Source organism: Formica exsecta, unplaced genomic scaffold (assembly GCF_003651465.1).
Source record: "Formica exsecta isolate Colony F162 unplaced genomic scaffold, ASM365146v1 scaffold138, whole genome shotgun sequence".
Taxonomy (NCBI): Eukaryota; Metazoa; Arthropoda; class Insecta; order Hymenoptera; family Formicidae; genus Formica; species Formica exsecta.
In genome coordinates, this window is record NW_021848711.1 from 205,375 (window position 1) to 231,515 (window position 26,141).

At 31.7% G+C, this 26,141-nt stretch overlaps 2 protein-coding genes across 6 annotated transcripts in view; one reads left to right on the forward strand and one right to left on the reverse strand.

Moving 5' to 3' along the window:
* Positions 1-7,850, forward strand: part of LOC115246079 (condensin complex subunit 1) — a 9,077-nt gene extending 1,227 nt beyond the window's left edge. The window contains exons 5-20 of the mRNA XM_029824671.1: positions 34-115; positions 189-251; positions 346-579; positions 710-1,042; positions 1,125-1,317; positions 1,442-1,764; positions 1,834-2,226; positions 2,431-2,675; positions 2,760-2,880; positions 2,953-3,413; positions 3,505-3,759; positions 3,983-4,255; positions 4,325-4,467; positions 4,547-4,888; positions 4,978-5,100; positions 5,394-7,850. Coding sequence (XP_029680531.1) covers positions 34-115; positions 189-251; positions 346-579; positions 710-1,042; positions 1,125-1,317; positions 1,442-1,764; positions 1,834-2,226; positions 2,431-2,675; positions 2,760-2,880; positions 2,953-3,413; positions 3,505-3,759; positions 3,983-4,255; positions 4,325-4,467; positions 4,547-4,888; positions 4,978-5,100; positions 5,394-5,533 — 3,724 coding nt within the window. The 3' untranslated portion in view covers positions 5,534-7,850. The remainder of the gene's footprint in view (positions 1-33; positions 116-188; positions 252-345; positions 580-709; positions 1,043-1,124; positions 1,318-1,441; positions 1,765-1,833; positions 2,227-2,430; positions 2,676-2,759; positions 2,881-2,952; positions 3,414-3,504; positions 3,760-3,982; positions 4,256-4,324; positions 4,468-4,546; positions 4,889-4,977; positions 5,101-5,393) is intronic.
* Positions 6,570-26,141, reverse strand: part of LOC115246086 (proton-coupled amino acid transporter-like protein pathetic) — a 28,901-nt gene continuing 9,329 nt past the window's right edge. For 4 of the 5 annotated variants that reach the window (XM_029824689.1, XM_029824686.1, XM_029824685.1 and 1 more), the window contains exons 2-6: positions 25,973-26,065; positions 18,214-18,299; positions 9,805-10,212; positions 9,074-9,434; positions 6,570-8,859 (exon numbers count right to left, since the gene is read on the reverse strand). In XM_029824689.1, coding sequence (XP_029680549.1) covers positions 8,221-8,859; positions 9,074-9,434; positions 9,805-10,212; positions 18,214-18,299; positions 25,973-26,026 — 1,548 coding nt within the window. In that variant the 5' untranslated portion in view covers positions 26,027-26,065 and the 3' untranslated portion in view covers positions 6,570-8,220. Of the gene's footprint in view, positions 8,860-9,073; positions 9,435-9,804; positions 10,213-18,213; positions 18,300-18,686; positions 19,327-25,972; positions 26,066-26,141 lie in introns of those variants that run through there. The other variant, XM_029824684.1, reaches the window with a different exon arrangement.

Below are 26,141 nucleotides of genomic sequence, written 5' to 3' on the forward strand. Positions count from 1 at the left end.
TATATATAATTTATAATACTGTAATATTTACAGGGCATTAGCACAGATATGTTATAAAATATTGGAACAGACTAAAGATGTTAAGCAAAAACATATAAGACAAACTATATTTGAGGTATTGCCATGTATATTTATATATGTACAACCTTTATTATATTAATGTTTAAATATTATATCTTTATTCACAGATTTTTGGAACTTTGATTAAAAAATACAATCATGGAATTACTTGCATTGTGAGAATTATTCAGGTACACATATGTTTGAATAAATTATTTATAAATTATGTGTTGTTTTAAAAAATACATAATTTATATGTATATCATGTACATTGCAATGCTACAGTTGGTGAAATTGTGTGATGCATTAGCAGTGCCTATAGCGACTGGCATAGTACATATGGCCACTGAGTGTGGTTGTAAAGGTTTGATAAAAGAGGTGATGAATGAAATCGGACAGAGCGAAATTGGTGAAACGGAAAATCGCAATGTATCCACATTTCTCGAGAACATTGCAATCTTGCAGCCCGATCTTATAATCCCTGTTCTTGACGAGGTCATCGATTACCTGTCTAATGAGGCACGTTTATATCATAATTTTCTTGCTATTGATTAAACAATAGTTTAACAATATGGGACATGTTAAGTTAAATATATAATTAAAGTTATAGAGATAGTTCAAGTAACTAGAAAAACCTTCCTTTTTACAGTTTTATACTATGAGAAATTGCGTGATTGGAGTATTGGATATTGTAGTGCAAAAAGCGTTGACTGGCGAAGATCTCACGGATGAACAGAAAAAGCAACGCGATGAATGTCTAAATAATTTGGAGGATCATATTTTGGATTCCCATGCTTATGTCAGATCGAAGGTACTTCAAGTGTGGCAACGCTTATGTTGCGAGGGAGCTGTACCATTAGCCAGATATGGGAAGCTTTTAGCCGCCACCGCATTGCGCTTAGAAGATAAAAGCGCGAATGTTCGTAAACAGGCTCTCCAGTTGTTGCGTACCATGTTGCAAAGCAATCCCTTCGCCGCCAAGGTATTCGTACTTCGGAAAATAACGCATCACTTTTCTCCATTATTAAACTGATCTTTTGATTTTATATATTTTTCTATTGTAGTTGACTCGTGTTGAACTCTCCGACTCGTTAGAAAAAGAAAAAGCAAAATTGCAAGAATTGCAAGCTCAAATTGCAAGTACTAGTGGACGCGGTCATATGCAAAGATTCGAACTTTGGAATATTTTACAACCAGATATTAAAGCGACAATAAAGAAAATTTTTGAAAATGAAGCGGAATGTATAAATGAACCATGTTAGTTATATTACTTTGTAACGCATTATTGACACATTTATTCACTTTACAGCTTCTTTATTTTTGTCGTGCAAAATATTTGCAAGATTACAAGATCTTTTATATATGATTTTATTTAATATAGGTGCAGAGAATAAAGAGAATATTGATGCAGATCATGCTTTCGAACATGTGAGACAATTATTATTAAACCGAAAAGTCACCAAGGCTGTGAAATACTTATGGAAGACTTGTATGATATTGGAAGAAGCTCCTGAAATGAGAGATCTTTCCATTGCAGCAAAGGAGGAGTGTTTATTCGCCTTTTTGCTGAAAATTTTTATAGAATCAGAGAACAGATTGACAGATAATGAAGACGAGAATACGGTTGACGCAAGTAAATCGGAGCAAGATAACAAGAAAAAAGAGGAGATAAGATTGCGAAAGCGCGTTATAAATTACTTAACAGTACGTGACATAAAAAATTGAATAAAACGATTCTTTTCAACTTTGTCTAATTGTATATTTCTTTGGCAGAATTGTCTCGAGTTCGCGATTGAGTTGGAAAAGGCAATACCGATGGCGGAGAAGCTGTTGTTCTCCATATGTGCCGGCGACGCGGTTGAATCGTGCACATTTTTAGGAACCGCTTTTCAATTCAAAGTAACTGGTGCGGCCAGTTCCATACGCGAAGCCCTTTTTCAAGTGTTCCATCGCGATCAGTCTGTGCGTAATAATGTGGCTGTGGTCTACAAAAACATTTATCTCGACATCAGTAATGACAAACAATCAGCCCGTCAAATAGCTGTAACTCGTAGCAATTGTTTGATCAATTTGCTATCGGAATTACAACCTGGACAAAGTCCGGCTTTAGCTCAACTGATCGTAACATGGTATGAGAACGGGGAATTAAACAACGAATTGTTGCAGGTATTTAATACTGAGTATATATATATAATAAACTCAATATATATATATATAGAACTTATTATAAAAAATTCAAAATCAAAATATTTATAACTTGTTATCAAATGATATATTAATTTGATGACAAGTTATAAATATTTTGATTTTGAATTTCTTATAATGTGAGTTCAATATTCTAATTTTAATTAATGCTATATATATATGCAGGTATTATGGGAAAAATTCTCCATGAAGTATCCGGATACGTCACCGATAAATAGCAGAACTGCATTAATGATATTAACGATGATAGCTCAGGCAGAACCTAAGATTGTAATCGATAATGTGAATATGTTAGTAGAAATAGGATTAGGTCCGCGCGCGAAAGACGATCTTCTTTTCGCACGAGACACTTGCAGAATGTTATTGAAGATAAAACAAAATAGCAAGGATATCGAAAAATCGCCTCTGAGGTAAACGTTTGTTGAAAGTGATTGGAAAATAATTCGAAGTTTCTTAGAGTTGACGATAAAAAAAGATTTTTTCTCATTATATAGATATTTCAACAATCACGATATGTTCCAACAAATCCTGATATTATTGATAGATACTTTTATCGACGCGAATGAAAACGCTTATATCTCTTTTGCGACGGATGCAATTAACGTTATATATCATGTAAGTGGGACTGTTATGTGTTAATTAAATACATTTGGGATATTGTGCTGAGAGTTTTATTTTAAATTCTAGTTGGCAAATCAACCTGATAGATTGATAAAAAAATTATTATTGGACATCACCGAGAAGGGTCAATTCACTAATAAGGAAACGAATGAAGCACCGAGTGTGTCATGCACTATACTCTCCAAATTGCTTTATATAATTGGACATATTGCCATCAGGCAAATGATTCATCTGGATATGTTCGTTTACAAGGAACTCAAGCGTAGAGATGCAGTGCGTAAGATGCGTAAAAGCAAGAAACAGTCGAGAGTTGAGTTTGCAACACCGGATATTAGATCTAAATCGGCAAACGCGTCGTCGGTCTCATCAAGTGCGCGACGAAATAAAAACTTGATGATTTCTATGGTAACCGAAGATAACGGCGAGGAAGCTTTAGAAGGTGCAATAGATGACGCGGAAGCGGAATTCGTAAACAGCGTGCTTGAAAACGAGATCGTCACTGGAAATGGCTTGCTTGCGAAATTTGTGTATGTATTCGGATAGTGATAATCGCGCAAGAATGATAGTCTCTACTCGAATAATAGAGACATGTAACTTATATGAGTATAATTATTACAGTCCATTGGTATTGGATGTATGTACATATCCCGATAAGTATAATAGCGAGAATCTACAAGCCGCAAGTTCGCTCGCGTTGAGCAAAATGATGACAGTGAGTTCCATATTTTGTGAGCAATCCCTACAACTTTTAGTCACCATATTGGAACGATCGTCATATCCTGGAATAAGATCGAACATGCTGATCGGAATGAGCGATCTTGCTACTAGATTTCCCAATCAAGTGGAACCATGGTCGAAGCACATCTATGGAAGGTAAATTGGTTCTCACTCATCGGCCTTCAAAGGTCAATATCTCATTTTTTGAATATTGATTAATATTAATTGAATAAAACTGATTATATATTTTATAGTATTTAAATAAATATGCATTGTAAGTTATGAATTATACATGCGCGCATGCACGCATATATATTTCTTTTATAAAAAAATAAAATTGGCGGAATTGCAACGTACTGAGTAATATTTATGTTTGTAGACTCCGAGATGAGGATGTAAACGTGCGTAGAACATGCGTTCGTATGTTATCGAATCTGATAATGAGGGAGATGATCCGAGTGAAAGGACAAGTTTCAGAATTAGCCCTTTGCATTATTGACGAGGATAAACAAATACAGCAAGACACAAAGGAATTCTTCAATCAACTTGCCCAGAAAGGCAACGCTCTGTATAATATAGTGCCCGATATATTGTCGCGCTTAGCAGATCCTCAATTGAATCTCGACGAAAAACGATTTCAGGAAACCATTAGGTAAATATTGTAGCTCAGTATGTCCAGCAGCAAAAACTGTAGGCGCTTAATTGACGTTATAATTTGCAGATACATTCTCGGCCTAATGCAGAAAGAAAGACAAATTGATACCATAATCGATAAAATTTGCGCTAGATTTAAGTTAGCTACCACAGAAAGACAGTGGCGTGATCTTTCCTACTGCCTTTCACTCTTACAATTCAGTGGAAAGAGTAAGTCGAGTAATTTATGCCCAATAATATAATTTATATTGGAGGCAATTAACTTTATTTTCTCTCTCTTTTTTTAAAGGTATACGGCGTCTTATCGAAAGTTTACCGCTATTGAAAGAAAAAATTCATTATAAACCGGTATTAACAGCATTACAAAATATCATTGAGCAGACAAAGAAAAAGGCGGACGCTAATGCCGCTTGCACAGAGCTAGAAGAAAAAATACAAGAACTTTTAGAGACGGAAACAACAGAAAATCCGGAAGTAGTAGACAACCGTCTGATGCCACCACCGTCTGTCATGCCAAAAAATAGAAAAAGTATTCGTCGAAGTAGATATAAGAACAAGAATGATGAAACCGATGACGAAGATAGTTCCGATGATTCCGAGGAAGATATAGACAATCCACCTATTGTAAAATGTGAGTGATTAAAGCCGATTTTATTAATTTCTTATATTCAAAACTAGAAATATACAGATGTATAGGTATTTTATATCTAATTTTCTTAGCGGGAAATAACAAAAAAAGATTGACCAGTGAAAAGATCTTTCATACAAGATCAGTCGCAAAAAATAATGATGATGATGTCAGTGATGAAAGTGTCTCAAATACTGCCACGCCTGCAAAGCATGGTATTTATTTGTATATATTTGTTATATTTATTAATATATAATAAAAAAATAATGTTTTTCTATATATTTATATTATAATAAATATTAGATAAAAATAATTAATTGCATATAACGAATTGAATCAAACATTATTGAAATTATAGTATCCCGAGTTTATAGTTCATTTCGACTATGTACGATCTTTCGATTATTTTTGGCAACTGTAATTTTTTTATAAATAACTTAGCAATTATTACATGCAGTTGAAAATAATGAAATAATGAACAGTATGAATTTATTTTGTTTTCTCTTAGGTAAAAGAAAAGGATACGTACAAAAGAAAAATACGAAGACTGCGGAGGATGATAGTGATAACGTATCGCCATCCTCAAAACGAAATAAAAATAATACACCGTTACGAGAGACTAAGATGTCGACCCGGTTACGCAAATAATTATTTTCTTATAAAATTAAAACAAAACGAAGAAAGTTCCTGGCTAGATGAGGATCATTTTAAAAGATGGTCCGGTCGCAAAACAGTTCCATTTATTTCGGATATAATTAGTAGTTTTTATCGTACTTCAATTATTTGTCGTCTTAAACATTTTTATGAATTGCTGAAAGATCGAATGTATATTCATTTATCAGTTTAAAATCTGAGTTTTCGCGCGCGCGCGCGCGTATATGTTAATATAAAAAAGATATATTACACATTAGATATATGATCCCATGTATATGTTAAAATCGCTATATAAAGATTTAAGGATTAAGTAACAATGTCAGACAGATCTAAAGAAATAATTCGAGCTTTTAATATTGTTTAAGAAAAAGTTTTGAAGAGATTGAGATGAAAAGTGCGTTGGAAATCTCTATAAAAAATCAAAGTTTAAGGGGCCTATTCTGTAACTTTTAACGATGTCGTTAAGTATCATCGCGCAGCTATTTTCCGATACGTTTTAGTTGCGCAATGACACGTAATAACATCATTAAATGTTACAAAATAGGCCCCTAAGTCTTCTTGATTGCGTATTTTAGAAAGATTTATTATTCTTAATATTTATAAATCAATAATTGAGCATCACACAGACACAAGTTTATTAATAAAATAATCAATATTTTTATGTTAAGTTTTATTTTTGCTAATATGTTTTAGTATTTTAACTTTTTATTTCTGGCATTTTTGATAAATTTGGACAAGTTCTGTTATTCTTCTCTCTTTGCCGATAAATAATATAATGATAAACACATGACATCTGAATATTCGCTTTTTACTTCCGATTCTAAAATTAATATGCGAAGAATTAATCATGTCTCTTAGAACTTCTTCTCTGTTCCCACAACAATAAAATCGATTAACATCATTATCCTGCTGACGAAAGCGCGCACGATAATGTCTCGCGATCTTACTTACATACTAGCAAGCATGCATCAAATTACTACACTTACGTACTTTTCTACTTATTATTTTTATGGATTAACCTTATGGATAATTTTTTTTTTTGTACGATTTTGTGCATATCATGCACTAGGAACAGAGCAGCGGTTTGCAGCAGAATCACGCCGATCAATCATTACATCCGAAGAAACCAGTTCTTCTGATCATAATTTCTGGAATTAGCTGCTAATAAGCATTACCAGAAAAATACTTATCTTATTAAAAAAACAAATAATACAATTTTTTATATTAAAAATAAAATAAGATATTTTTATACAAGATTTGTTTGAAAGAAAATTGGTTTTCAATAATATTTCAAAAATTGATTTCAAATTCGAGAAATGTATATGTGCGCGCGTATGTGTGTGTGAAAAAAGTATTTTTTGTTTTATTTTAGAGTTGAAAGTATATAATTTTCAATAAATCAATACATACTGTGCAATAGATTGATTTCAACAGCAATAATCAGAATGTAAATGAAAATTTGATTTTTCTTAAAGTCAAATACTGATACACAACATCTGAAGAAAATCGATGTGATACTTAATCGACATTCTGTCGCAAAACGCAGTATTTTACAAATCAATTCCTCATGGCGGAGGTCTTAGATATACATATATTTGCGTGTCGCAATGAACTTTTATGACAGAGGCAGATAGAAAATATCGAGATTGTCGAATCAACTTTGTAGAAGACTAGGAAATTGACTCTTCGCTTAACATACTATTGATATACAACACGGTAAAAATAATAAACAATGCAGTAGTGGAATATTCATTTCAATCATAATGGAAATTTAAATTTCTAATTTCAGAATTCTAGAAAACATCATATTATTCTAGAAAACCGTCCCGCAGTTGTAATGTCTGCAAAAAAGGGCGCTCATATAACTGATATGACATGATTAAATAAAATGAAGAATATTACAAAAAAAATATGTAAACATGCATTTATAATTAACGATCAAATTGGGACTCTCTTTTGGAGACCGGAACCATGATAAATATTTAGATTTAATTCTGCTATACTATACATATAAAAATTCGTCAAATACACAACAATTAGTTTAAAGATCCTGTTCCTAAAAGATCATTGTTATAAGCATTAAGTTGGCGCTAAAGATTTGTCGTTTTATTACTAAGTATTTTAAATAAAAATAGCAATCCGGATTCTTTTTAAGGAGTTTGAAAAGGAAGATTGAACAGTTTCTTATAATAGATAAAATATACAATATATTAATACTCTTTTCTGTCTTCTCACATCAATAATGTAATTATTTTAATTAATAAAATTTATTACTCTTTTGAAACTATGTAATTTTTTTTTCAACTTTAGTCGACAAATATTACATCTTTTACGCCAACCTAATACAATGGCGTTTATCCTGCTATAAATAATAATGATTTTACGTGATATTCGCGCGAGAGTGACGATAATTATTTATTATCGAGAGTATGTGATATGGTCATTTTTCGAATTCCCTTGATTGATTTTATATCGCCAATTATACACGATACGTGTACATCGATAATATGAACCTGACTATTATTAAAATAATGATAAATGAGAATTCGACCATGTGAAAACTTCTTTCATGTCTTCGTCGTCATTGTCGTCATCTTCGTTATTATTGTCATAGTCATTACGCTATAGAAAGAATGTAAAAACTCGAAAGTGATACTGTTCCTTGTCCACGCGAGAGGCGTCTAGCACGTATTCATCGTGTAAATAGTATCAGACGACGAGCAACATTCACGAGTGGTTGGACCAATCTCTTGTATACTGACATATGTGCCGGTAACGAAGCCCAAAACACCGAAGGCAATGATGGCGATATTCTTCCACAGCCGCCAGTTCCATTTGCCGAGACCGTTCTCCAGTTCCCAGACAGTCACCAGATCGATCACCGATGGAAACATGAGACCCAATGTGGATAGGCATACAGCTCCGACAAGGGAGATAAACGGGCCCAGATTAGGAATAGCGATGGCTACGCAAACGGTGAAGATTACCAATAAAATGCGGAGAAAATATTCGCCCAACAATCGTCGAGAGCCGAAATACTGCTTTGTATTCTTCCAGATAATTTCCATAGGCACATAAAACTGAAGTCCGTAAGTAAGAAAAATTGCAACAGCGATCATTAATTTGGCGGATTGTGATAGTATCTCATTCTGCGGGGGATTAAGTGTTATAGAGGCCTTGGTGTTCTCGCCATATTTCCAATAACCGAAGAAACCGACAGTGCTGTATAGCAATACGACAACAAACATGCCAGTGTTGAGGACACCCGGACAGCCAATGAAATGCGATGGTGTCCTCATATTATTCTCTAGCGGCATGACCTGAAATAGATTACACATTTGACGATTAGCTTTTATGTGAATGGATAAAAATTAGAATTAAAGTTTTTTTTCCGCATTTAACATATATTCATCGCCATACATATCGTAATCATCATCGTATGAATTTAATATCATTTGTGTACCTATCTAATATCAGTAATATAATATGATAGAAGTTATTACGTACTTAATAATATAAGATTTGTATACTTACAACACCGATGCCTTCGAGGGCAAAAATAGCAGTGCCAAAAAACATGGGCAGCTGAGACCAACTAGAAAAACTTGGAACATCACCGATGGTGGGCAGATCCTGAAGGATGTAATAGAAGGTAATACCCATACCGGTGGCAATCAACATGTTCGCTACCATCGAAAATGGCGCAAGATATTTAAGATTTCTCACAAGAGAAAAAATAATGAGCAGCGGTAGAAGCATTGCCATGTACATCCGTAGATCCTTGTCTGTTTCCGTGTAATAGTCTACGACCTCCTTAACGTTAGTTGAGATGAAGACAATGTACACACAGCAGCAACCGATCAGATCAATCACCAGGAACGAATTAATCGTTGCTCTGAAACAATATTAAATAATATTTGAGAGTATAGAAATTAATAGCAGAAAAAGGGGATGCAATGGTAAAGAAGGAAGAAAGAAAAGAAAAAAAAGAGATAGATAGGAAGGGAAAGAAGAAAGGAGAAAGAGAAAAAGAAAGATGGAGAGGGGAGGAAAAGAGAGAAAAGGAAGGCAAGAAAGAAGGAAAAAAAGGAGAGAAGAAAGGAAGGGAGAGGAGAGAGAGGCAGGAGAGAAAAGAGAAAGAAGTAATGTATATAAAATAATAGCAATGGGATATACATCAAGCTTTTATATAATATATTATTAAAAAATCTCATTTTTTGTAAGTTTTTATATATCCTTTGTATAATACAACGACACACACTTACTTAGCAAGTCTGGCGTATTTTTGAATAGGCTCGGGTCCTACTAGGAAAGCTGCCTCTGCTACATCAGCGAAGCCGAGACTAGGTGTCTGCAACCGCCTGCACAGGACGTGGGCGCATTTAACCAATATGTGAACGCAGTATGTGCAAACTGCACCGATAAAAAATGTGGCAAAAAGTCCAAAAATAAGACCGGCATTGCGAAAAGCCATCGGCATCGCGAGTATGCCTGTGCCCAGGCTTCCCTTGAGCAGATGTATAAGCGTGTCGAGGTCCGAGGTAGGATGGACAAGTTTGCGATGTTCAAATGGGTTGTAAAGATCGGCTTCTTCATCGGTCGGTCGCTCCACGAGTGGCAAGGTCGAGCCATTTGTGACCGTAATGGGCACGTCATTTTTCTCGCATTTGTATCTGGAAAACCGGTAACGTTAATATATCGCAGCATATATAATCAGAGCGAACGATTTCCGTAAATAGAATATAAATTACGTATATATACAAGTGTTCTATAAGGATGCTACACCGCTTCTTTCATCTACAAATTATTCGATTAATTCAATCGAGACTTGATCAGCAAAATCATGAAAATTACAAAGTCGGAAAAAAGGAATATTTTTAAATAAATTTTTGTTAAAATCGGTGTGAGTTAATAAAAAAATGTATCCCAGTAAACTATCATATTAATGTTATATAAATAATGTATATAACACAACTGAATATTAAAATAATTTATCAATATATATTAAAATTATGAGTATATATTTCAAAGAAAATGTATAAAGAATGGAATTGCGATCACACATAACTTTTGTCTATTAATATTTTACCTAACTTTTTTGTTATCATGTTTGATATTATTAATATTTTTTCCCCGATGCATGCATCCATTTTCTCAACAAAAAAAGAAGTGTAACACAAGTAATTGTTTTATTGCTAATATAAATATTTCTTATATAAAGTTAGTGAAACATTAATTGAATGACACATTGTTAGACTATAATCGGCAATTTGTTTTTAGCGAAATTTTATTCAATTCAAATTGAATAATTTAAATTGTAATTGTTGGATAAAATCTAAAGCAAAGCTTTATAAATGTGATATCATCTTATTATCAAAACTTCACAGCAACAACAATACTAAGTGCTGAACTTGTACATTCCGCAGTCACAATGTAAACAATGGTTCATGTTACCACTTCCATTCCTGCATTCTCTGCATTCATACTCGATCGCAGAGGCACGACTCTAAAAAGTCAAATGATAGCAGGCACAAATGAGATTTCAGTGGAATATATGATGTGTCGGTCATAAATTTTCCACAGTAAACTCTTATAATATAATATAAAAGTAATAAGTAATATATGTAACATAAAAGTTATCTACATTATATACAATTTAATTTCTTAATTTCTGATATAATCCTAATAATTTTAGGATTTAGAATATTAAACTGATGAATGGGAACTTGTTATTTACTATCTATTTGAAGCGCAAAATAGATTCGATTAAATTAAAGCGTAAAAATTTAATTCCTATACAAATTAAATTCTCGACATAGCTTGAATGAATAAAAAATTTAATTATTTAAGTTATATTTCTGATATAATCCTAAAATTATTAGGATTATATCAGAAATTAAGAAATTAAATTGTATATAATGTAGATAACTTTTATGTTACATATATTACTTATTACTTTTATATTATATTATAAGAGTTTACTGTGGAAAATTTATGACCGACACATCATATATTCCACTGAAATCTCATTTGTGCCTGCTATCATTTGACTTTTTAGAGTCGTGCCTCTGCGATCGAGTATGAATGCAGAGAATGCAGGAATGGAAGTGGTAACATGAACCATTGTTTACATTGTGACTGCGGAATGTACAAGTTCAGCACTTAGTATTGTTGTTGCTGTGAAGTTTTGATAATAAGATGATATCACATTTATAAAGCTTTGCTTTAGATTTTATCCAACAATTACAATTTAAATTATTCAATTTGAATTGAATAAAATTTCGCTAAAAACAAATTGCCGATTATAGTCTAACAATGTGTCATTCAATTAATGTTTCACTAACTTTATATAAGAAATATTTATATTAGCAATAAAACAATTACTTGTGTTACACTTCTTTTTTTATATCATCTTATTATCAAAACTTCACAGCAACAACAATACTAAGTGCTGAACTTGTACATTCCGCAGTCACAATGTAAACAATGGTTCATGTTACCACTTCCATTCCTGCATTCTCTGCATTCATACTCGATCGCAGAGGCACGACTCTAAAAAGTCAAATGATAGCAGGCACAAATGAGATTTCAGTGGAATATATGATGTGTCGGTCATAAATTTTCCACAGTAAACTCTTATAATATAATATAAAAGTAATAAGTAATATATGTAACATAAAAGTTATCTACATTATATACAATTTAATTTCTTAATTTCTGATATAATCCTAATAATTTTAGGATTATATCAGAAATATAACTTAAATAATTAAATTTTTTATTCATTCAAGCTATGTCGAGAATTTAATTTGTATAGGAATTAAATTTTTACGCTTTAATTTAATCGAATCTATTTTGCGCTTCAAATAGATAGTAAATAACAAGTTCCCATTCATCAGTTTAATATTCTAAATCCTAAAATTATTAGGATTATATCAGAAATTAAGAAATTAAATTATATATAATATAGATAACTTTTGTGTTATATATATTATTTATTACTTTTATATTATATTATAGCAGAGTTTACTGTGGAAAATTTATGACCGACACATTATATTTTCCACATCATATATTACTGTTATGTTTATGAGTGAGAGAAATGTCCGATAACTAAGGTAATAATTGTCTAATATTATTTGTAATATTCAGTTTTATTGTACTTATACAACATTAATATAATTGTTTACTGGGTTTCTATCTTAACTCTCGAAAGTCACACATGAGTTATGTGTGTCCACACCATTTATTTAAAAAAATCTGTTGAGTTTTAAGAAAAGCCCTTTACTTCGAAGAAAAAAATTTTTGTTGAAGATTTTAAAGATTTATAGAGGAAATATCGCTGCGCATCATGCGCAGTATCAAATGTGAAAAATGTAGCTAATTTCTAAAAATTTAAAGTTTTATTAATAAATTATTTTAGATTTTTTATAGTATTTTAACATGATTAAAATCTTGCTGGATAAAAATGACCTATGTATGATTGTAAAAGGTACCAAAAATATATGCGGTACTGAAGAATTAAATCTGTAATGTGCTATAATTTGTTATGAATCAACTAAGGCAAATTTTTCAGTTAAGCATAAGCTATTGATCATTCAGCAAGTCTATATAGTACCCTGAAAAATAGTATAAATATCAAATTTAAAATATATATAGTTTGATAATGTCGATTTTGGACTCATTAAAAACGGCTGTCATCTCCTTTTCTGGACCACAATTTGCCTTACTTTCATTTTCTAAAAGTATCAGAGGCAAGTATCAGAAATGTCGGGACATATATGTTCGGCAACATTTAGTTTTTGTAACAAGCATCTCCTATAATATATCTGAGTCTTATCTTTCCGATTTGTAGTAAGAATCGGAAATGCGTTATTATGCGAGTAATGAATTTGTATGTGCATGTGTGGGTGTATATGCGCGCGCGTGATATATAGCGTGGTCGCACGCTATGATGAGTATACATATGTGTGAAACAGAGAGAAGCAAAAATAGAATATGTGTATACGTTCATATACATAGGTAGATTAGATTAAGTTAGGTCAGAGCTGGGAATGTTACTTTATATAAAAGTAACTCGTGTTGCTGATTTTAAAATAATTTATTATTGTAACTCGTTATCGTCACCGTTACTTAAAAAATAACGAGTGGTTAAAATTTTCGCGTTACATTTTTTAACGCTATCACAAGGCCAAGTTATATATAATATACACACATAAAATTTACACTGTTTAAATATTTTTTGTAAGCATAAATTAAAAAAAAAAACATTTTTTAATGGCTTTTTGTAAATATGGTTAAAATCGCCTATTTTACGTCTTTAACTTTATGTAATTTCAAAATCCTAACGTGATACGCTAATTTACGAGTCTCTTAAATTCGTTTAAAACATGTAAAAATTTATAAGAGTTATATGATTTAGTTTAAATAAAAGTCTAATAAAAGTTGGTAAATTTTATAAACAAATTTATTAATTTTTAATTTTTAAAAAAGCTAAATGTGTCTTTATGCGTGTTTATTTGCATGAAAATCATCCTACGTAGAATCGAAAAGCAACGATAAAAATAATTGTTGAATTTGTAACTCTCGAAAAAAATATATCAAAATTATTTTTTCCGTTGCAGATAGAAATTTGTAACGCCGTTACCGTTACCGAAAAAAAGTAACTGTAACGGTAACAAGTTATGCATACATGTCACAAGTAACGCATTATTACGTACTTCCCAACCCTGGGTTATAAGATTAATAGGAAAGATAAGAGTGTGTATAGAGAGAATAGACAGAGATAGGTATTATAGATACCCATATTTTTTAGGTGCGGTAGTTTCTCTTCGTAGTCGTGCAAAACATTCTGTTGAGAAAGCTCTGGATTAGAATTTGTGTGTGTCCGTATCACGTATTACAACGTGACGAAGAGTTCACGCGCGTCGCGGTACAGGCATACATACAGAGGGGCAGCTGCAACCACCGCACTGCATCACTGCGACGACCAAGCGCAGATCACGACGCAGTACGACGACTAACAAGCCTCCTTTGCTTGCCGAACTTTTTTGCACTTTTGGCCGAGTATTTTTTTTTTGTTTCCGTTTTTTCTTTTTTTTTTTTTTTGTTACACATACGTTGAACAATCTATTACCAAATCAAATGCCAATGTCTCGGCTTTTAACGACGGATTTTACAACTGTCTGTCGCGTCTTATTACATGTCACATCCAAGTTAGCGTCGCGTCGTATATCGTCGCTGTGTGAGTTTTTATCAAAATAAGTGTTAAAGCAACGATCCGATAATATGTCATATTTTCTTTTTTTTTTTCTCAATGATAGTATCTTTTTTTTTTTATTCTCTTTCATTATTTGTAGAGCACTTTCATAGAGCCCGAATCTATGCCCGGAGAGTTTATACTGTCTGGAATCATATAAATGCACATATTATACAATAAAGACAGAGACAAATCCTTTATCTTCTAGGAACATCCTGCTTTGCATACCGCATGATCTCTATATAAAGTATTCTCGATTAGTCACGAACGAGCTGTAACGATTCTCCTTCTGCTGCCTTTTTTTGCGCGTGAGAAACTGGCGTTACTCGATATCATATAAATTATAAGACATATATATATGATACACGTAATATAGTACGATGCAAATTGATGAGATTAAACTGACGTAATAATTTTTTTTATTGAACAGTTTCTTAAGGATATAATGCTCGTTTGATTTTCATACATGTAACATTCATTACGCTATCAAAAACCTAAAGTGTATACATAAATAAAACTACCAAATTATCCTTTATTACACTATATGTGTGTGTGAGCGAGTGAGAGAGAGCGAGTGAGAGAGAGAGAGAGAGAGAGAGAGAGAGAGAAATAATCGAGAAAATATTAAATATCAAATTTTTGGCAAAATTTCTTTCCTCTACAGATTTATTCGTTTATTCTTGGTATTTTGTGTGATCTCTCTCTTTAAAAATAGTTCATACTATATAGTAAGTATATATCTAGATAATGAAATCCTATCAGTGTACTCCAATAGTATACCAGAAAATTTAATTATGATTTCGTAGATTCGAATATGCTGCGTTTTCATTAAGCACAGTTTCCGGTAACATGACTTGCCGATATGGTATAACTATATAGTAGATATAGCAGAAATGCAACAAAAATTGTGAGTATTGTCTGCTATCGTCATGATAATCGTACTTTACAAACTTTATATGCCTGTGAGAAACTAGAACAAATGAGATAAGTATGAGATAATTATTTTAACATATCTTATACGATATCGTCGTATTTCCGCTGTTGTTTCATAACAATAGACCATGCTGTGTTTCTGCTATTATTATTTGTAACGCCAGTGCATACTTCATTTCTGCCGCCTTTATGTTGTCACATACTTATGTATACTTGCAATAAGTACGATTTCTAATTACAATGCATTATGTATTTCTAATTACAATACATTTCTAATTACAATACATTCTGTAACACGTCATAACATCATGTTATGCTTAATGTTGCTTTATTTTCTAAAATAAATAAGTTTGAAATATTGAGTGCCAACATACACACGTGCAATGCTCAAACTATTCTTTTTATGCTGGCAACTTCTATTCTATTCATATACCATTTTTTTCCAGTATATCATAATGCAGACCTGCTCGTTTTCTGTTGCATTTCTGACGACACTAGTTAAAATGGCAAATCATTCTAGGTTGCTTCCGGTGTTCTAGTTAATATGTAGCACGCAGTTTGCAATATATACACTCTTGACAAATTTGGCTATGGGGTAATTTATGGCTGGTGGGTACTTTATGATAGTCTTTGAAAAAATCATAAATAAGTGGAAAATGAAAAGAGAGCGTATGTGAGAATTAAATAGAATTAGAAGTCGGTCGTCTTTGTTAAACAATTAACAGATACAATCCTGTTTAGCAAAATTAGAATAATGTAAATCGCAATACATTGACGATAATACAAGAAATCCGTAACAATGTATAAATATATAAGCATGTGAAGTGTCAAAGATTAATCAACCGCGCAAACAATTCACGTAAACTGCTTCAAGGTCAGGAAAATTCACACGTATAAAAAAATTATTGCGTCAATAGATTTTGACAAGTAAAACGGCAGCAGAGAGGAGTTTCGTCTTGAGCGCAAAGGATCCAAAGATTTCCTTGCTACGCCACTAAATCTACGAGGCAAATCGATCGTTTGCATTAAAAAATAAGAATAATGTTTAAACAAAATTTTTTAGTTTATAATTATGGTCTTTAATGCGTTAACTTTGTCATCCTATGCATAATCAGAGAAAGAAATCTTATAACTATTTGTTCGTTGTTTATTTGTCAAGTTGAGATAATATTTTATTATAGATACGCTATTGATGCTTCAGTTATTATTTGCTTATTCCCAAAAAATAATTTTTCTTGTATTTTGTTATTAATAAAATAAAAATGGTAGAATTATCTTGAGATTGTTTTATATTTTAGTTATTGATTAATAAGTTCGGCATTAGTTTTAACTTTCAAAACATAATATGACATTGTTGCAGTAATATCGGTTTGAATTATTAGTGTGGTAGATTGCCGTTTAATTTTTTAAATTTTTACTCATTTGAAAACGTTAAAAAAATTTAATTTTAATGTTAATCTTTCTGGAAGAATATAGTAAGTAGAAATAAAATGAAATTAAAACAAAAATAATTATATTCATTAATCTATTTATATCAAAGAGTAGAAGTAAAAAGGGGAAATAAAGACAAGAGATAATTTTGAAAGAGACTTAGATATTAAACCGGTTTCACAGATTGATATTATATCTTGAGAGTTGAAAAGATCTTGTATGTCCTAGATTAAATATAATTTTCCTTCGCGCTGTGTGAAAGAACATGACACAATAAGCAAATATATACATATGGGATCAGAAATGCCTTAATACATGCGAATTTGCACATTTATCGGGACGTATTCAGTACACATGTGTCTATTTCAGAATATATACATTTGTGCATCATAATTGTTAATTATTCAAAAAACGAATAATAATAAAATAATAACTTTAATAATAATTTTCTTTTGTTTCAAAACAGCGTTACCGTTTCTCGAATAACCAACACTTATGATACGCGAATATTTAAAAATATGTGCGGCAAATATGATCCGATACGTGTAAATTCATATGTTAAGACATCTCTGATTCAATATATATATATATATATATATCTATATGCATACAAACGAACAACTTTGCACTCGTCCAAGATTCAATAAGCGGCTGTCAAGCATCCCTGGTGCCAACTACGCTACGAATTCTACGTCAGCGATCAGGCGGTATGCACGATTAGTGTGTGGTACTAACGATTAGAATAGTTTAACGATAAAAACGAAATGACAACAAAACAAGAGAAATTAAAATAAGTAAATTAAAAAAAAAAATAATCGGAGTAATACAATACAATGTAGCACAGAAAATGAAAAATAGTACATATATTAACGGAAATGTAGATGCACAATATATGATCCTCCTTTTTCTCACTCACGTTTGCTTGAACATTTGGGTTTAGCAAAAAAGCAATGGTGATGATTGGTCGTGGTAGCAGATAATGAACTCGTTCAATCGTTATCGTTGAACTGTTCATTCGTGTTGATATCGTTAATGGAATTTTGAGACTTACTTGACAAGCATCACATCTGAGAGTTCTGTTTTCACACCATGCGTCTTTGGCTCGTATTCCGCTATCATCGGGCGCATTGGCGTTTTCTGTAACAGAACAAATTGAGAATGTGAGCCAATTACTATTGCCAATATACATCTGCAAAAAACATACGCTTTTATACATGTGAATCAATTAAATGAGTCCAACTAAATACATTGGCGAATGTCTTGAACATATTGAAATTTTTTGAATATAAAACTTAAAAACTCTTAATATAATTTTGATTAAGAAATTAATTTATTTGACATTACGATTAACCGAAAAGAAATGGTTTATATTCCAATTAAATATTTTGAGAATAAATTTTTCGATAAAGCAGCGAATAGCTCTTGTCAAAGAATAGTAAAGTAAATTAATTTATTCGATGCCGCAAGTTTGGAGTATACACAAACACGCACACACACACACACATATTCATATAATATCTTCACCCCAATGTGGAGACGATCGTCTTCCACTACCGACAGCGAGCTCATTTCTACGTCGTGAGAACTATTAGTATTTCCCATTCTCGTTTCCATAAAAGCTCTTCTCTCTCTCTCTCTCTCTCTCTCTCTTCACCCTTTTAATATATATTCTTGATAAACACGCGCAAACACACTATTAAATCTTTGTAGAAGTATAAGCATCACTTGTACCACGTGCAAAAATAATCATTCGTTAATGTTACCATTTGAAGTACACTTCTAAAGCAACACTCGACACGTGCCAATTTCTGTAATCGATGCAATCATAAAGAACGCACCACCGATGAGCAGAATCAAATTACGAAGAGTTATTGTATCACAAAAAAAAAAAAATTATCTTTCTTTTGGAAAACAATGTTCTCTTCCGTAAGTAATCGAGAAAGGACCCTGTTCACGTCTAGATCTACGTCTACATGCGCGTTTGTTTCGTAGCTCGAAGATGCATGTGATGAAGCGAGGACGAGAAGTCTATCTTAAGACACCCCACCTACGGCACCTACGGTGTCCGGACAAGAATGCGAAAATCGACGTCAACGTGGCATAAAACGAACATGTCACGACGACGAATGTCTATGGCCGACGGAATCAAATCGCATGTCCACACCGTGTTCTGGATGTCGCATCGTATCACTGTGTCCGGTTCACCCCTATGTACGGCGCCGTGCGCGGCGCCAAAAAGCACGACTACCGTTGCCAAATCTTTTGGCAATGCCCGAGGACAGACTCTTTATATACCAAACGACTACGAAAATAGGAAGAGCAAACAGACGCGTCGTCCGCGTTTCACGTGAAACGCGCGTCTCTACCGACCATCTGACTGCTAACCAGGTTTAACAGGATTTATTTGAGCGGTGTGACAGACGGACCTCGTTATCAGCCACCTTTACGCGGTTTGGCTCGCGAATTAGAGGATATCTGACCACTTCGCGATCATTATTTTATATTAAAACGCAGAAAATTTGTCTATCTATTTATGGCGCAATTCAAACCTGGTAAAGAGATATGTACCCAATATTATATCGTAAAAACGATATAAGTCGGGTGAAATAACTTTATTAATGTACAAAGTGCATGTAAATTTTAATGGCAAAAGTTGTATATTTTCTAAATTTGACGTCAAAAATATTTCAGACAAAATTTATAGAGAGAGAGAGAGAGAGAGAGAGAGGAGAGAGAGGGTTTTGAGAGAGAAAAAAGTCTTGAATCTTAATTTCATTTTAAGATAATTTTTCAAAATCTCGTAAACTATCCAATTTTTTGCCATCTTACCCTTATAATTATTTACGCTAATATATAACAGATATTCTTTTAAAATAGTATTAAATGCAGAATCCATTAAAAGTGTATTTTATTATTAATATATTATTTAAATAATTAATTCTTGCTTATGAAATGTTCTCTTTTTATTGAAATAATTTATAAATTCTCGCGACTTTACAGCAGTCAGCGAATAGTTTTATAATTACGTATTTGACTTCGGAGCATGTGACAAACTGTTAATGAATAATATTTGGTCATGCTCTAAATCACGCGATAAGTGGAAATCTTGGAAAGTAATCGCAAGCTTAAATTAGCCTGATCAGCTAACAGGAAGAAGGAAGGGATAAAGCGATATGGGGAACTAAGCGGCCACGGCCTTGAAGGCTAATCGCACGATCGTTGTGTCATTAGTTGCGGAATATATACATATACATATACGTTTTGCGAGGAAACGCCGGTACGATTATGAGATAACAAGGCCGAGTTATGATAATCGTCACATGAATACTGATATTGAATAATCGTATTAATTATGTCCGGCAACATATTTCCAGACAGTATAAAAAAGCTAAAAAGCATCTTAAAGATGTCTATAAAATGATGAGACGTCTTTAAGACGTTTTTAAACGTCTTTTAGGGACATGTGTTGTCTGTCTTATTCTTTCGATTGTTTGTTGAGGATGCTATTATGTTGCCAACAATTGTCGAAAAAAATAATTTTAAAAAATTAGAAACAAAATGCGACAGCATTATATTGTTGTCTTGAGCTCATGTGAATTCTAAAAATACAAAATGACGGTAATATGTTAACACCGCTTTGTTATCCGCAAAGAAATAATTTGTGACAGCAGCTTGACGACAACTGGTCGTAGTCGATTTGTCATCCGCGATTAACAGCATATTGACGATTTTCAAATGGTTGACGTCACGAAAGATACTATATATTTTGACGTTATTCCATGACATCTTTTTGATGGATATAATGACATTATTAAATAAATATAATAAAATTGAAATAACTTAATTCATATAACTCAAGATTTTATATATATACATATACATACGTAATTAATCTTCTATTTTATATCTCAAAAAGTAGATGTAAAAAACAAATTTTCGTTCATTCAGATATACATCTGTCCATTTTCGAATCAATTTAAAATCTGAATCCCTTGTGTCGGGATTGTCAAAAATTAAACTATATATAAAAATATATATTACGTTTTTAATATTACTAGTTTTGCAGGCTGTATATATTCTCGTAAAAAACAACTTGAATAGATAACGCATAGTGCATCGCATAGCGGTAATGGACGAACTTTGTACATTAAATGTCGAAAGCCATATACTGTTTGAAATAACATTTACCAATGTTACAGTCACATTTATCGAAATATATTTTATACAATGATCTGTTTCAGGAAAGCCAGATGTATATACAAATAGATAAGATTGGATTATTTATAGATTGATTGGAATATTACAAAGCGTGTGCCTTACACACATATGCCGTTTATTTCCTTATATCATATCTAATAAACTATTATCTAATAAACTTTAAAATATAAAAAAAATCTCTGCTAATGTATACAAGTACTGTAATAACGTATACACTATATATAACTATACACAGATGCATGTTTTTAAAAAAACGTATCAATTTTTACATATTATTTTAAGAATTATATATCTTATCTATATATATATTTCTTGTCCTTCAAAGACATAGATTTCTCCGCTCAATGATTGAAAATTTGAACTAATCAAACTCGACAATGTAAATTTTATAAACAATTTGATTATTGCCAATAACGTATCTGGCATGGAACTGTTACATACGAAAAATTTAATCGGTTCAATTGTCAATGTATAACTATATCTAAATATAAAGTCGCGTTAATAAGCGAATCCCAAATCATAAATCGACCCAATGGGCTCTCTATTGGATGAAATTACAACGTATTAGAGGTCGAGGCTATTGCGATTCTTTCTGCACAAAGCATGTAATATTCAATGCCGACTCCAATAACGATGAATTGCAAAGCCCAATCTGTGAATGCGACTGTTACTCTTTTGCCCCGCCGTATGTCATCTACATATATAAGCTCTACGCTTATCAACTATCATGATGTAGGAGAGGAAGGAATCAGTGGCGGCGATAGCAACGAAATAGCGAATTAAGAAATCTAACAGCAACGTCACATCCTCATCCCGATGAACGGTACGTTACGCACGGTACGTTACGCACAGTTGCGTGGGAGTTTCGCACTCTTGTGTCTGCTGCTATTTCTGAATTATGCAGTGCTTCTCAAACTGGAGTATGCAAGACGAAAAATTTGAGTTATGTTAAAAGTTCTATTTAAAGTTAAAATTTTTATACAATTAACTTTAAAATTAAATAAACTTTTAAAAATAAAATTTTATTTCAAAATAATGTATGCTAACTATTATAATTTGATAACTCTGAGAAATGCGAATATGTACACATATATCTAACAATAAGTTCAAAAAATGTTGAGTTACCTCAAGTGAAAATGTAATAGTGAAAAGCATGCTATGAAAAATATTTGAGAAACATATTGCATGCCACGCAATATACATGTAGGCAGCACGCATATTGCTGTTTTAGATTGATTAGTGGTAACATTGACCCTCTTTATTAAGTTGTATTGTTTGGCCGAATCGAGACTCGGACAAGATTCGTACAATTATGCTTTGTCATTGAAGACAATAAAACAGAAGTCGGAGGAGTAATAGGTACTAATGAATTAAGCATGATATTATATAAATAATATTATTGAAGCAAATCGTTTCTGTTTTATCCTTCTTTTAAGGATTTATTCTATGATCTTTATGCTTCCATCATTTATGGCTAATTTTGATTTGGTCCGTTCCTTATAATAAGCTTATAAACAAATCAATATAAAAAAAACTACATACTTAGTTTGCGCTTGTATATCTTTCTCTTTTAACCGCTTAATACGATATTACTGTTTCGACATTTTACTAAAGAAAAATTAAATAAAGAATTTGTCATTAGATGTATTATTAATTAGATTAATAAATTCTAATGATAAATTCGAAGATATTATTAGTCTTCTTGTGAAATATTCAGTGCAGTGTTTCGAGATAATTTTCATGACTCTCTATTTCCCGGAGATTACTGAATTTCTGAGCTTATTTTATGATGTGGTTATAAACAATCTTCAATTGTAATGTAAATTTGAGCTCAATTTTTTAAATCTTTAGTTTGAGATACAAGTCTTTTTTTAAATAATATTTTTTTCTTATGAGATAGAAAAAGAATTTTTTATATTTTTATATTAAAGATAAATATACACACGGGTATAAAAATTTTTTCAAAATAATACATTTATGTTTTTGAAAAATACAGTTATAAAATTTTATTTCTCCCCTTGTATCTCAATCCGTGATTATCCTGCAAGCGGAAACTTTAATATATAAAGTCAAGTTAATTGCTATATTCCGTTAAATTTTGCTAAAAAAAGAAATTTATTCAATGTAAGAAAATATAAGGCCATCTACAAGATATATGCCTATAATTAGCGTAATAATATAGCGTTTCTTTGCAAAGATAGAAAAGCAACATACACGCCTATGTCGTCTTACAATTATTTTTGAAGAGAATAGCAAAAAAGACAGCCGTTAGTTAAAGACATCGACGAGAGGCTAAAAAGCGCCGGGCATATCAAACTCGTTGAAATAGCAATGGCGGGGACGAAGATGCAGACTAGAAAGAGGGGACGGAAGGATATAATAGGTAGAGAACGGGAAAGAAAGAAGGGGAAATGCGATAGGAAAGAGAGAGGGAAAAAGAAGAGACAGAGAGGGAGGGAGAGGAAAGGTGTCAGTTGAGGAAATTTCCATGACGTAGCGTACTGGTGTGGCTTGCCATCCAGCGTTAGACATGAAACTACTTTATGAAACAAAGACGACGTGGCAATTACCATCGTCTGAATATACGAAACAAATGATATATAAGTGAAATTCTAGGAAAAGGAATCAAGAGATCTATATATGTAGAAAGATTTATATACTACGTCTACTTCTATGAAATATTGCCGCACAGAAATATTCCACTATAAACGAAATTTGAAAAACTTGGATTTATCTTGCTGGCAATTGCTTATCAATATCATGCATACAACAATATATAAATCGCATGTAGAAATTTATTAAATTTGTGCAGAGAAAGAATAAGCTGCTTTTTTATTTTAAATAAAAAGTTATTGATTTGTAATTTTTTTAAACAGTGGTTTTGGAAAATGTCTTTCTAAACAGAACAAAATTTTTTAACTACAAACTACGCATACAATAATTATATAGTTCAACAAAAAAAAAACCATAGAACGAATTTCTAATTATATTTATTCACAAACTTAAAGATTTTTTAGGTCAACTGCATGATATCAAAATTCACAACTTCACAATAATGAGTGATGCATCGCAATGTGCATTTTGCATGTAATTTATTAATTAAAAGAAAACAACTGTAATAATGATTTCTGGAGAAGATGAAATTTTTATCAAACATTATACTTTGCGATGATTCAACTGCAAATGACTATTATCTTTGACATATCAAAAAATTCGCAACCAATCATTATTATGAATTGTTAGTTCAATATGTTACGTGGCGTATTTCGCGAGAATTTTTCTTATCTCGGGATCGCTTATTAACGAAGTCATCGATTTACTGATATTGCGTAACGTAGGAAACGACTCATATTACAGTTTACAATAATAAAGCAATAAATAAGCATTTCAAGTCGATAATTATAATACTGCGTATATCTAATGAGAAGGAATTGATTTTACTTTAAAATAAATAAATGGTAATAATATTTATATAAGATATACAAAAAAATTAATAACCATTAATAAGATATATGAGACGTTTAGTTTTAAAACGATCAAGTACATTTTTTAAAATTGAATTAATATTAAAAAAATTAATATATACTAAAAAAATTAATATATACCAAAAAAATATTGCGCACAAGCCAGATTTTAAAGTATAACTTTGTAAATTTTGATTTTAATATACACCGTTAACGGTTAATTAAAAAAAATTGGATGCAATAAAAAATATAATAAAAAAAGAAACCTCGAAATAATCATAGAGAATCATATCAATAAGCTTCTTTATGATTTGTCTAAAAATGCGTATCTAATTACATTTGTCATTCTCATATATACTTATGTACCTATCCTTAATAAAATGCATCGAACTCATTTTTGTTTAATCCATTCCTATCAGTTTTATATGACATTTAATTTAAATGTCCAAATATATATTAAACATACGCTTAAGTATATAGACTTAACACACACACACACACATTCAGTGACATTTACGATTTGAGCGCAATCGTAGCCACGTGGCGAATGCACGCAGATTCGCATAGGAAATAAGTATATGTATCAATGTCGTAAAGTAAATTATATAATCTTGAGTAATCTTAAATAATTTTTTTAATCATATTTTTTAGAATTAGCATTTAAAATGGACAAATTCTGTGGTGCCAAATGCGTTGCATGATTTAATGTGATTTAACGGAGCCAATTGAATACCTAATATGAAAAAAGCTGTAAAAGCGAAAGCAACAAAAAATCTATCCTTTTAATATTTTTTAAAATTCTATTTTTGCGTTATAAATATTCGGATAAAAATAGTATTTCAAGTCATTTGGAAGGTATTTTTAGTTCATGATATATAAAATTTCTTTTTTCAAGAGAAAGTGAGCTGTTAAAAATATTGTGAATCTACAAGCAGTATTTTTAATTTCTTTTTTTTTTCTTTTTTAATTATGTAATACTTTTTACTTTACACGCTATATATTTCAGAGCGCCATTTCACGCTCGAATTAAACTTGTATTTTTTATAGAAAATAAATTATGTATAAATTATATAAATTCGATGCCTACATGATATTGAATGGTAACAATCATTGCCATAGTACACTCACCTGAATTCTATCGGCGTGCACCGGTATTGCGATATTCTGCATTTTGTGCGACATTCTTGATGAATTTGTGCTTGTGAGCTACAAATCGCTCGTCTTAAAGAATTAATTCCAAATTTAATTCCACGTGTACAAACACAGATGTGTATAAATATATATAAATATATATATA